General features: G+C 44.1%; 1 protein-coding gene across 1 annotated transcript in view; it reads right to left on the bottom strand.

Annotated features, from left to right (window-relative positions):
- CTNNA1 (catenin alpha 1) overlaps window positions 1-13,745 on the bottom strand; it is a 116,435-nt gene that overhangs the window by 87,589 nt on the left and 15,101 nt on the right. Inside the window, exons 2-6 of the mRNA XM_084215978.1 lie at window positions 12,190-12,296; window positions 10,164-10,359; window positions 3,358-3,524; window positions 2,471-2,590; window positions 407-673 (exon numbers count right to left, since the gene is read on the bottom strand). Of these exons, the coding sequence (XP_084072104.1) occupies window positions 407-673; window positions 2,471-2,590; window positions 3,358-3,524; window positions 10,164-10,359; window positions 12,190-12,294 (855 nt within the window). The 5' untranslated portion in view covers window positions 12,295-12,296. The remainder of the gene's footprint in view (window positions 1-406; window positions 674-2,470; window positions 2,591-3,357; window positions 3,525-10,163; window positions 10,360-12,189; window positions 12,297-13,745) is intronic.

Raw genomic sequence — 13,745 nt, 5'->3', positions numbered from 1 at the left:
ATCATATTAAAACTTCCCACTTCATGTTCCTCTCGAGAGGTAGTTTCAGCAATCCCAAATACATGATTCACTTTTAATAAATCACTTCTGTCACCTCCAAGAATACATTACATAAATATATTATGAAATAATCAATTTCAAACAAACCATCTAATGTAGCAGTAGGCTGCTATTTCAGAGCTAGTTTAACTTGACAGCCTTCCATCACCAAGAACCACATATGTAACTTTCTATATTCCATCAACCCTAGTTCGGAAAATGGCTTTTTTAAAAAAAGCCTACTTTGCCTATAACTTGCTGCACTTCAGTAGAAAATGATCTTCCAGGCAGTATCAATAAAAGCAAGCTGTGGCTAACAGAGCAGGTGAAGGAACAGGAGGGTTATCCCAGCAAGGCTCCGACTCACATCGAAGTTGTTGAGGGCGTAGGCCAGCTCTCCGCCCCCGCCCTGCTGCTGCGCGGCGTCGTCCGAGGCGGTGGCCTGGGCGGCGTTGGAGATGCCGCTGACCGCCTGCTGCAGCTGCTTGTAGATCAGGTCCCTGTTGGCCTTGTAGGCAGCCACGTCGGGGTGCTGCAGGCAGGCCTGGGACGCCGTGTACAGGATGGGCACGTTCTTCTGCAGGATTCCTCTGGCTGCCGCCATCTGATCGCGGTGACCCACATCTTTCAACTCCTGTTAGGAAAATTAAAGGGGGAAGGAAAAGCATTTGAGAGCATTGCCCACATTCAACATCCCTGCGCTGTCTCCCCGCATCTTCAAAGGACAGGCAGGTTCTTTGCCTCAAATCTGCTCAAATCCGTCTGCTGAGTATTCCTATCCTTAAGGGCTCAACTAATTGCAAAACACAACAGCTTCGTAAGGCCAAAAAACAACAACACTGCAGGGCAATTCACAACAACACAATTCAAAATCTGACGTTGGATTTTTGTTCCTCTGCAGCATTGGACCGGCGTTTTAGAAGCTGTCATGTCTTGCACTTGCAGATGAGAAGCAAGATCATCTTTAATTTAAACTCTCAGGCTCACAACCAGAATGTTTTCTTTAATCACACCTAGAAGATGGCATTTACTCTCCTCAAGAGACTCAGGTACTTAATTTCAGAAGAACAAATATATCATCTCATTCAACTTCTTGTTCACCTCCAATGAGACAAAATTAATCCAATGACTGTAATTACCACTAATTCAAGATTAGTGAGCAAGTCCATAAGTCTTTTCCCAAACACTCTGTGCTGTAATTCTCTAAAGCACCATCACCTCTGTTTTGGAACATAGCACCATGATCAGATAAAGCCTCTGAGTCCAGCACAAGCAGTAAGTTTATAAAAGGAGGAACAACCACAGTTATTAGCAGCAGCACCATTTCAAAATTACCTCTTAAATCTAACAAAGAGGCAGTGAAAATGAAGACAAGGACTGCCTTACTGAGAAAAGGGAAAAAAATTCTGTCAGACTCTCTAAAATGAATGGGCAATAGGTGACCTCTGTAAGGTACACACTGAGCAGGGAGGGCACTCCAAGCAGGCACAGAGATTTACAGATTTTGTACAGCCACTTCCCATAGTGTGGAACAATCCATCACAAAGCAGTTTTAGAGCATTTATTGCATTGCCATCACAAGCCTACTCCCATTTACTGCAATCAGATTTGAGATACACAACCAACTGGCAATCCCTTTTTGACTGTACCCAGCTTATTTTCTAAGACAAATCTGTGCAAAAAAACCCAAGCAGAGTCAGAGGTGCATAAGCAGTTTTGGTTTGTACATATGTACAGAACAAAGAGGCAAAAAATGCTCTAAAAGAATTATGCTATTTCTGATAACTTAAACTGCCCACACCTCTGCTTTCTTCTGAAAACTTAACTACTCAAGAATGAGTCACACCAGCGCTGTTGAACAAAACAAATTTCACACACAATTTAAGGCTAAGCACAAGCTATCCAAACACAGAACATACCCACAACAAACAGGAATTTCAACCCCTCCTCCTCCAATGGACATTTCAGTGCAAGACCAGTGGGCAGCACCATTCACTTTCTCAGGAAGTTGTAGCTGTGCCCAGCCATGGCTTTTGCTGTGCACATGGATATGTTCAGTCCATCTGCATGAACCACAACAGCAACAGGGCCTAGTGGAGAGTGCCCCAGGACTGGGACACATCTCAGCTCCTGTCTCAAGTGCAGGTCTTGGGCAGCAGCCTGCCATTAAAGCACTAAAACACTGACATTTACAAATGCTACTGTGAACAAATTCCATCAGAAGCAGCACCCTACAGCCAAGCACACTTTCCTTGTTACCAGGCAAGCTCACAGTTCCTTAGCATGGTAGAGCACAACATAAAGTACTAAGCAAGAATGTAAAAAAATAAAGTAAAAAGTATTAACAGAACAGGCACTTTCCAAGAGCAGCAAGCTATTTTGGAAAAGAAAAATAAGAATTATTATACAGAAGAAAATGGCCACACTATACCTGTTGTCTTTTGGCTGCCATGATGTTAAGCTTGTCCACTTCTGGTTTGAGGGCTTTGTACTGGATACCCAAATCCTGCTCTGTACCAGCATTTCTTAGTTTCAAGATACCATCTTCCACCTAAAAGAATACATATTCATGTATTTTTCCAAGCAATACAGTCCACAGGTCAGGGGGCAGTTCAGAATGTATTTAATGGCAGTCAGAGAAAGCAATCTTCCACTGCCCCTTGTTATTTTTTCGAGAGAGACACTTTAAAGGCTAATAGGATACAGTGCTTAGCTACTATTTCATAGTCAACATCTACCAGAGACAGTCAAGAACACACATCTGAAAGAGCATGAAGGAGTCAAGGGTCCTGGTAGGGCCACAGCAGTGGCCAAAGGCCACAAGGAGAGTCCTCAAGGCTTGTTTACAAAGGAAGACCCAGTATCCAATGTCATTTCACTTTAAATTCTGCACAAACCACTTGCCCACCATGTTGCCCATGGGAAGGAAAGGCCTCCTCAAACAGCCCACTTTCACTTTTATTTAGCCTGCTGAAGCTACTCATCCCTAGCAGCTGCAAAGGAGTACTGGTTATAAGAAAGCCAGTTTCTGTAAGATGAAAGGGCTGGCTCTCACCGGCAGCTGCAGACCAGGGCTCAGTTAGTTTTTGTACTAAAAGTTCAGAACAGAGTGCAGCTCAATGTCAAAAGCTACTGACAGTGAGTATAGAAGTGAGTGACACACGCCCACTGCACACATTCTGCTGAGAGGGAAAACCCCCAGACCCCCCCACTGCAGAAGGAAATTGCTGCCAGCGCACGCCCCACGGGGTCACACACAGAGAGGGCACCTGGCAGAGCAGCCCTGGCATACCAGGCACAGCAGAGCCCCACACTTACAACTTTGAGCTGAACAAGCAGCTTGTAGACGTCGGCCATGTCAGCCAGGATGAGCAGGCGGGTGACGGCGGAGAGCAGGGCGCGCGCCGCCCGCACCATGTTCCCGCGCTTCACCGACGAGCAGGGGTCATCTGCGAACTCCCCCGACGCGCTCTTCATCAGGTCACCTGCATGGGGGGACAGCAGGGGCTGGCTTCAGCATCACACAGCATTGCATCAGCCACTGGAAAGGCTCCTAAGCCAACCTGAGTCTCTAAAACAAAACCTTTGTGAAATACGGCTGACAGTTCACGCTGCTCTGAGTACAGCCACCACATGGCATTGGGGCAGAGGGGTTTGTGCAGAGAGGAAGGGCTGGGATTATCACACTTTGGTCCTTATTTCCATTTGTACAGGTGTTTCAGCATGCCAGAATTCTCTAGAGAGGTGAATTCAGCACGCCTTTGCAGGGCTGCAGTTATTTCCCAAGCTCCGATGCTTTCAAAGTCTGAGCAAAAGCTTTGATTTGTGTGCATGTAGGAGTTAAGCAGAAAGCAGCAGAAAGCCCTGTAAACACACAGCGAGCTGCCACAGCTCCTGGGACCGTAAACAACTCGGAGCGATGACCTGGCTGGATATGCCCTGGTTGGAATTCAAAGCCAGGCAGCGCTTCGTAAAGCGCTTCAACATTTCATAGCCTGTGGGGCTGCATCTGGTGCAGGAGCAAAGAATTTGGGTTTCAGATGCTAACAATGCCATTGGTTAACTATGAAAAGCAAAGGCCACTTTGCACAGCTAGAGCAATTCCTCCAGAAGGCATTCACAAAGCATGAAAGTAAGGCCTGCATATAATCAGAGGAGTAAATTTTGGATTTCTCCCTCACTTTTTGGGCCAGCTTCCAGTACCACAGTTCCTACACAACAGTAAGTTTTGGAATCCACATTGTTATCCTTGGATCTCTCTGCATCTCAGAAACACTGAGAGAAATTAGGACTTAGTTTAGAAAATGGTAGGGCCTCAGGGTCAGGGATTAGCAGGCAGCAAGAGATGACCAGAAAGCAGATTGCTATAGCTAGGTGCTTTTCAGAGGCTTCCCAAAAACCTGTATGAAAAAGTGTCCATGTGGCCAAATGCCAAAATAAAAATAGCCTGTCTCAGATGAGACTAAAAAACCTCCACCAGCGTTTGACAAGTGACAGCTGACAGAGTCCCATGGAGCCCCCCACACCAGACAGGGCAAGGGCTGCACCAAAATCTCTGCCTGATGCGGTCCCAGGAGTCTCCACTTATTTAACAGCTTATTTTTAACTGCTCAGAAATGCCAACAGCTGGAGAGCCTGGGGTTATCCATCCCCATGCATAATATCTTGCCCAGGAAGTTTTCCCCACCCAGGCACTCTACACCTTCACAGCTAAATTCAGCCCAAGCACAGCTGCCAGCCTGCCCAAGCAACCACACCAAGATACTTGATTTTGTTCAAATGCTCCCCCCTATGTAACACCCTTCCATCATCTTAAATAATACAACCAAGAGTGCCACATAACATTTTAAGATAAAAATATGCTACTTCTGTACTGGGACACAGCAAAAAAGCTTCTGTCCAAGTACAGGCCAGCTCTGAGTATCAACCCAAAGCTATCCCCTACCCAGCTCTGGGGAACACAACTCATTACTTTAACACAGGGTAAGAACTCCAGACTCCCAGATGGGTGAGAGATGAACCACCAATGCTGTGAGCTTCAGACAGCCAGGAGATTACAAAACCCCAACACAACTGACATGATCCTTTCTTTGCTCTTTCTGGAACAGGCTAATAATAAAAATCATCACCACAAGTATGAAATCCATTGACAACCTCAGAATTTAAGGATATATATTTACAAGAGCATGAAGCAACACAATAAAAGGGAATGTCTTCAAACAGAGTAGGGTTAGATGAGATACTGGGAGGAATTCCTCCCTGGCAGGGTGGGCAGGCCCTGGCACAGGGTCCCCAGAGAAGCTGTGGCTGCCCCTGGATCCCTGGAAGTGTCCAAGGCCAGGTTGGACACTGGGGCTTGGGGCACCCTGGGATAGTGGAAGGTGTCCCTGCCATGGCAGGGGGTTGGACTGGATAGATTTAAGGTCCCTTCCAATCCAGGCCATTCTGTGACATGCCAGAACCAAAACTGAGTACAAATATTTCCTTCTTTATTTACTTATATATAGAATTCCCACATTTTCAACTCCCAAAATGCATTTACATTTTTTTATTTAAAACAACTTATTGAAGAGGCCACTTGCTTCACATGAATCTCAGAAATTGCTAACGAAGTTAAAAGCCAAAATTATCCTCTACCCAGCTCTTAAATTGCAACCTTTCAAGCCAGTCCTAAAATAAAATGCTATTCCCTTTTATTTTAACAAGAGATTTTAAAAGATTTAGTGAGTTTCAAACAGCTTGTCAGGGTGTCAAAAGATAACCAGCTTCCCAAAATTAAAAGCAGATTATATTTAAAGTTGTTGCATATATATACATTTCTGCCAATTAAGGGAAGCTGACTTTCAGGCTTCTATTATAAAGGGAAAGCACCCTGGGGTAGTTCTTTTAGCTGGATTCAAAGGGCAAGAGAGCACTCTGGCCTGGCCTCAATATGCAGGTACTGCATAGTGTGTGCACATCAGCAGTTCCAAGGCAATCCAGCACAATCATCCCTTTTTTAACACTGAACACAGGTAACACAACCACTCAGGAAGAAGGATTTTAAGAGTTAAAGTAACACAGTGGAGAAGAGTCCAACCGTGAGACACGGACTATAAAGCTGATACAAATTCTTACATGAGTAGTCTTTTTTTTCGAATATAACCTTAGATCTTCATTAGATATTAGAAGGGAAAGAAAATAAAACAGAGTTGAGAAAAGAAGAGGCAACAGTAGCCATCCTGTGATCATGTCAATAAAGCACTAAGAACTCACTTAAATCTAATGGAACAAAGCCCATTTTAAAAATGGTCAGATTCCAATCCATCAAAAGAAAATTCCCATTTTCTAGTCTCTGTCCCCCATGCCCACAGGGTGTGACAACACTTTCAGGCAGCACCCCTAACCGTCTCCCAGCATGGAACAGGATGACCGTGGACAGAACTTGCTCCACACCACAGACAGGAGGGCACAGCAGCAGGCAGGACAGGCCAGGCAGGGCCAGCCAGGACACACTGGCACTGCTGCTCCTCTGCCAAGCTGGGCATTCATGCCCACACATCACCTCCTTCAGCACTTCAGCTCAGAGCTGGCCCCAGGCTGCTTGGCCAGCAGTGCCAGGGACACACCAGTGCCACCAGGCCATTCCCTCCTGCTCACAGCACCCCACCACACTTCCCCAGAGATTGCCATTCCCCACCAACTGAAGGCAAGCAGGAAATCAGTTTCAAGTCTCTACTGCTCTGGATACTGGAGTCCAATCTCACCAATAATGCCACCTTCAACACCCACCAACAGGGTCACAGTGGGCAGTCCTGACTTTCTGCTCGAAAGGATGAGGCCCCACACCATCTTTTGCCATATCAACACATGAGTTGATACGTATGGCAACAAAAGCTTCTGATAATTCCTTAATCTCATCTTCAATTAAATCCATATACCGCCTACAACGCTCCTACAGTTTGCCAACAGCCACCTCAGAGCTCCCTCAGGTTATGGCTTTTCAAAGTGGCACACTCCTAAAGCTTTGTTGCAGGAAACCAACTGAACTCACTGCATCTTTCTAAGAAATTTAGCTAACTGGTCACAACAGAATTTTTAAGTTGAATTTTCCAAGAAGAATTCAGTATTTAACTTCAAGATGTTCCACAACTGGCCTCTTCCTGCTCCTTGAAAATGCTTAAGCCAGACATCCTCTGTGATGTACACTTGTTTTCCCCTTTCATAATTCATCTCACTGTTCAGTTTTGAAGAACCCTTCACTTAGAAGAATGAAGCAGAAGGACAGAGCTGAATCAGTTGGTTCATTCCCCTGCATTTGCCATCTGAGCCATCAAAGCATTCATTCCTTCTCTTACCTCATACCCTATACACAGGCTTAGACTTTTCAATGTTAAGTGTTAATTTTTGGTCTGTTACGTAAAGTTGCCAGAGAAGACACACAACAGGAGAGCACAGTGAATTCCCTGGATCCCCACACTCACACAGAGACAGAGAGCTGTAGCCATCAGCATTCTAGGGAATTAGGAACAGCCTTGCCAGTCTGACCCAAAAGAAATCTCCCTCTTGAGCCCAGTTTGGAAGCTGCCTCAGTGCCAAGCACCTGGGTAAGGGACTGGTTGAAGTTCCAAAACACCTCCCAACAGCACCAGAGGAGCTGGGCAGGACCAGTGCTGCACCTTCTGTTACCCAGCAAACCTCTGATGGCAGAAATGCCTGTAACAAACACTACAGCAATGCCAAAATTCAGGATGTTCACATCAAATGCTTTCCAAATACCAAGTCTTTTCAATAACCACAGCAGGATCTATTCTGAAGAACACTTTGATTCCTTATCTCCACTTTTCTGCTCAAAACCTTAAGAAGTTTCATTACTTTATAAGGAATCAAAAGTACAAAGCTTTAAAGGGCCAGGAATCTTACTGTCGGATATTTCATTAACTTGCTCACTGTAATTTATTCTTCCATTGTAAAAAACAAGAAGACTTTGAAGATCCACTTACATTGATTTAGTAGGCAGCCATGCTATTATTCATTCAAAATAGCTCTTTTCAGTTCTTTGTTTTTACCCCCAACAAATGGGATTTTATGAACAAGCATGCTCACTAAAATCATGTACTCTCTCAATCTTCTTCTCGCTAGGCTAAAAAAATTTTTTTTAATTTTCTCTGATGAGACAAGTTATCTATTGTCCTAATCATCTTCATAATCCCTGTCTACATTCATTCATCTTTTTTTATTATGGCAACTAAACCACTCCCTACTCTAAATAGAGGCATTATTAATGCTATTTTCCTGTCCTCCACTGAAGATTAATTATGCTTTATATCCATAATCCCACTGCCAGCTCATCATCACCCTGCTGCTGACCACAACACCCAAATTCTCCTCTCCACTCATGCCCCTGTTGCAAAAGATTTGCTGAGCCCACATACAGGCTTTGCATCCCACTTTCCTTGTTTCTCCAGTTCACAAATTCAACTGGTCTGACACAATATGGGGAGGCTTCTGAGGTGCACAGAGTGTACACAACCACATGCATTGGGAGGTTGTATCTCCCTGCTGTTACTAGCACTGCTGAGAACTGCAATCCTCCTGGGCACTGGCAGCAATAACCCTTCCCTCTGTTCTAGCTCATTTTTCACTACTTGCTTGTCCTTTCCTCAAAGGCTGGCTTGACTTTTAATTTCCTCACCTGCTAAACCTGGCCAAACACTGGCCCCATGATGGAGCACAGCTTTGACCCAGGTTGTGTTGCAATGGTGTCCCCACAGAGCATGGTGGGCACCACCTGTGTCCAGGAGATTCACTGCAGTTTGACCACCCACCAGCCTGAGCAAACAGGCACAGCTGCCCCTTCTACACCAGAATCCACACAAGCTGCAAACAGCAAAAAGGGAGGAAGAACTGAAGCAACATTAAGGCAGGAAGTTATTTCATTCCGGCACCTCTCAGTTATGAGCTTCACCTCCTCTGTCAAAGCCAACAGAGCAGGGAGGTTTTGGCATCAAGCCTATGTGTAGTCTCAGAACCAAGAAAGAGCCAAGAAACATAGGAAAAGGTCATCTGGAAGGTTTTTTATCAGTCTCCCCTTCCCACCAGCCTCTCACTGCAATATTCAGCTACAAATCCAGCTCAGGGAAGTTCTCCATCCCAAGGGCTGAGTAGAATTCCCTCTCTCACCAGCACCACTGAGCCTTTTGGAGGCACCCACAGATGAGCACTAACTCTCAACTGAGCAGCAGTCGAGCACCAACAATTAAAGCTTGGAGTCAAAGGGGGCTCTCCTGCTGTTTGTTCTTGTTAAATTAAGCCAACTCAATTAGCCCCTTATATTGCAGCCTTCTTACCTTGATCTTTCTTTGGTCTATCAGCCAGGCTCATCCCTAACTTAGAACCACTTCCAACTAATATTTCAACACTCTGCAACTTCAGCTACAAACAAGTAATTAATGCTAATGAGTTTTCCCCTTTTTGCAGCAGCAGCCGTCACCATTAATACCAGTTGACTGGGTTTCACTGAAGCATAGAAAAGACTCATGACTGGAAGAATGATAAATGATTTATGAGCAACAATATTTACTAGTGCATATTTTAGAGTAAGTCAGCTCCATAGGCTTTTCTTGCAGGTCTGCTCCAAGAAAGTAAAAAGAAAATTATAAAAATCAACATTAGATGTGAGGAAGGAAGCCTGGAATATTTAATCAAGGTCTTCACATTCTGTTTGGTGTTTGTTTACGTTTTACATATTCAAGAAACACATCTCTGTTGAGTCAACACTTCGCTCTTCCTCCTACAGTGCTGGTCTGTATACAATCAGATATTGAAGAAGTTATTGACATATTTCAGATGTAGCCCCATAAAACTCAGAGCTGCAGGGAGCACATTCACTTTTGAGCCTAAACTGAGTTTTTAAAGGCTCTTCAAAGAATTAGCCTTTCTGCTTCTCTTCTTAATCTCTGCTTGGGCCATCCAATTTCCAGACCTATCTAGTTACATTACTGCTTAGGGATGCCAGCCAGGCAAGCTGAGAACCCACAAGTTGAGAGGCATAGTCATTAGAAAGAGCAGCAAAGGGAAATGGGAATGGTTCCACTTGCTCTGAAGAGCCACAGTTTGAGAGGCCACCAGATCCATACTCTTACCTTGCTTGCGAACATCTTCCACAGCTGCCACCAGCTCCTCCTTCAGGAACTGGCTCTCCTTTGCAATTTTGTCTCCTTTCTCCAGGAAATTCTCTGTTGCTTGTTCAACTGAAGCAGCCAAGACATGAGCCTTTTTAGAACGGCCTCGCTTTTTATTGGAGGGGCCCTTGTTGCTGGTGTTAACCAGTGTTGTTACCTAAAGGAATAGATGGAAGGGAAAAAACCCAACATCAAATTAAATGTCTAGCCATTTGATAGTAAGGCCACATGTATTTTTTTCTAGATAGTACATTGCTAATACCTGCACTATTGCCAGCTCCAAAAGTTAACCTAATGAATATTTTTCACATTTAAACACTACCATGCTTCTTGATTCTTTAGATGAGCAAAATAAATGCAGCTAAACAGCTCAAAGATTTCTCTTTAACAGCAGCACACCTCAAAAGTTGATTTTAAGAATGGAAATCTATTTGTATTTTTCATAAACTGCAGTCTCAGAAACAGGCCAGAGCTCACCACATAAAAGAAAAAAAAAAAACTCTCCAGTCATAAGAGACCCCAGACACAGTTGAAGTCTGTGCCAGTAAAAATGTAGAGACACAGTATCTTTTCAGCCCAAAACAGTGCTATAGCCAAGAGGCTGAATGCAGAGCAAAGGACTTGGTAGAGCTCATTATTTCCCTAAAAAAAAAAAAAAAACCCAACTGAACTCTCACAATCATCCTGCAATCAACAAATATTTCCAAGCTCTCCATCTTTAGACTGAAACCCTGCTGGGAGCAGAGTGATCACTAGAGGCCAGGAGACCCCGGGTACTCCCTGAGCTTAGGATCAGGATCCATCCCCTTGTATGTCACAAAATCCACACACACTTCTCCATTTGCCTTATTCTTTCCTCTCCTTTTTGGAAAGCCTCAGAAAACACACACAAAGCTGCTTCAGAGGGACATTAAATTACAACACTAAAAAAATTACTACTCTGGAAAGCCCAAGGACTGCTGACATAAAGGTCCTCAGAGCAGAATCCATCTTCCCAGCTGGCTGATGCAGAGAGGGAAAGCCATCAGCTGGGAATATTGTGGTTGGTTAATGGGGAGCATTTGTACTGGGTACTCTCGGTTCATCGTGTTCTACAAATAAAGAACAAGTTGCAACCAGGCAATTTGCTCCAGTTCCCTCTGTATTTTGCCAGTCACATCATTCAGAAAACTGGGGATTGCCAGTACAGCCTGTTGTGCTTATTCCTTGAGGACTAAGTTACAGACACTGCACTGGGTGAAAAAGGTCCTGTGAACGAGTTTGCTCAGTTAAGTTTGCCAAATTAGGACAATTTCTCTTAAGCAAAGACTCCATCAGTAACTTCAGCTAAAAAGCCTCATCAATTGGATAACTGCCCACCCGAGGACCCAGAGGGAACAAGTCACAGGCACAGACAGCAGTTTGGTGACTAAAGGGGATAATACTGGAAACAAAACTTGATCGTTCCCATCTGTACTTAGCAGGAATTGTGTTCAGCTCATTCTGTCATTTTAGACATTTCACATTCCAGGAAAACAATGCTGAAGACAACAAGTGAACTGTCTCTGGTGTACCTTCTCTTCCAGACCTCCTAGAAAGTCTCTTCCAAGAATTTCCAAAACACCCAATACACACAGCTCCCATTTACAAGACTTACTCCAGCCTTCCTGTGCTCTTCAGTGCTTTCCACTGCGGATATACACCACAGAGAAAGAAGCTTTTATTCACAAATCCAGCACAAAGCATAGGCATGGAGCATTATTTCAATCAGAAGTGCAGAAATGCATGTTAGTAACTCCTGTGTCTTATCAGGTGCTGAAGCAGCAGAGTCTCCCTGGACTCATGGCCAGTGACTATACAATAAAACTGAGCAAAGAAACTGCTTGCTGACTTTTTTCTGTTTAGTTTGTAGTGTTTTACAACTAGAATTTAAGCTTTGTGATTTAATTAAAACACCAAAACAGGCAATCATGTTTATGACTGTCTTTTTGCCCCATCTTTTTCCTACCTGTGTAACAAGAGGCTCGAGCAGCCTTTCAACTGCCAGGGTCCTTATCTCCAGGCTTTTGGGGTCCCATTTGAAGTTCACGTTGGCTGCAGTGACAGCAGTCATTTCTGCCAGAAGAAAAGAGCTACATGAATACATTTTTTTTATTGCTAATACATCTTAAAAATAAATTAAAATGCAGCCTGTTAAACACAAAACATCCACTTAGTGTTAAGTGGAAGTTAAAGCATCTCCAGAAATATCAGCTTTGATTCAAATGGTATGGGTTTGAGAAAATGTTATTACAATATACAGATATTACCTGCACATTTTGGTTAGAAAATAAAACCAAAAGCAAACAAACCCATACACAAACCTACCCAAAGCCGTACTGTTTTATCAGAGCAATGACAAGATCAGCAGTGCCTGGGCCACTCACTGGTGGTCCTCAAGCAATGAAGAAGCACCACAGATAGTGGGGGCACTTTGCCCATGAAGCTGGGTGCCCCCTGCCCAGTTTGCACCCCCTCCCTTCCAGGGCCAGCTCTCAGACACAGCCCAAGGCCTGGGGGAGCAGAAGGGAGCCCCGGACTTCAGCAGCTCTGGATGCTGCCCACCTCCTCAGCTCCATCACCAGTCACTGCCCAAAGGCTCTACCAAAGCAGGAGCCAGGTTTAACCCAGCCCACACACCCTCCCCCTTCACCCAGTTCACCTTTGGGGAATACAAAGGTAAAGGAGTGAATATAAGCCTCACAAAGCCAGAAAATCCAGCTGGTTCATACTTAACAGCTTACATATCTATTACACTTCTCCTTAACATTTGCATAGGAGGGAAAAGCAGATTTGCATGAAGAGATCTGTTCGAAGCTGTCACTGAGCCGTTCCTTCCCGTTACAGTTTTATATCAACATCCCAACAGAACAGCAAACATACTTATGGGAAAAGTTGAGTGAAACTACTAAAATAGCTCTGCTGTTGAGACCAGTAGTCTAAAAAAACAGAACTAAAAATAAGGAACTACAACAAATCACTGGATTAACACTATGATGCTGCACATTACAACAAAAGAATAAAGTGAACAATAATTTCAGTTAAAAAATGGATTTAAAGTACTGGAGATCCATAAAGCCAATTCATTTCACTTCAGACATAATAGATTCTAGCTCTTCCTGCTTTGGGCTGACCTCAAAATTCAAGATTAGACTGAACCTACATTTGTAACTCTTTATTTTTAAAAAAGTCAGGAAGATAACTAGATTTCCTAAATCTCTGTCCACCCATCTTCCTAAACACCTACTGTTGAGGTAATTTAAAAGCTTATTTGCTGGTATTTTTAATCTTCTCTGGCCAGGGCATTGCCTGCACAGCATCTCAGCAGTCACGTTGCTCTGACAGCACCAGATGTCCCCAAGCTGCCAGACGAGCACAACATCCCGTTATTTTTAAAATGCAGGAGGCAAGGCACTAATTTTGGTAACCAACAATGTTTATAACACGTACCAACAACCAACTGCTCTCTCCTGACCCCAACAGCTAATTGTGCACAGGAGGGCTGCTTGTTTCCCCGGGAAGAAT

Source organism: Fringilla coelebs, assembly GCF_963513975.1.
Source record: "Fringilla coelebs genome assembly, chromosome: 15".
In the NCBI taxonomy this organism is placed as follows: domain Eukaryota; kingdom Metazoa; phylum Chordata; class Aves; order Passeriformes; family Fringillidae; genus Fringilla; species Fringilla coelebs.
This window is presented reverse-complemented; position numbering and strand designations above follow the sequence as displayed.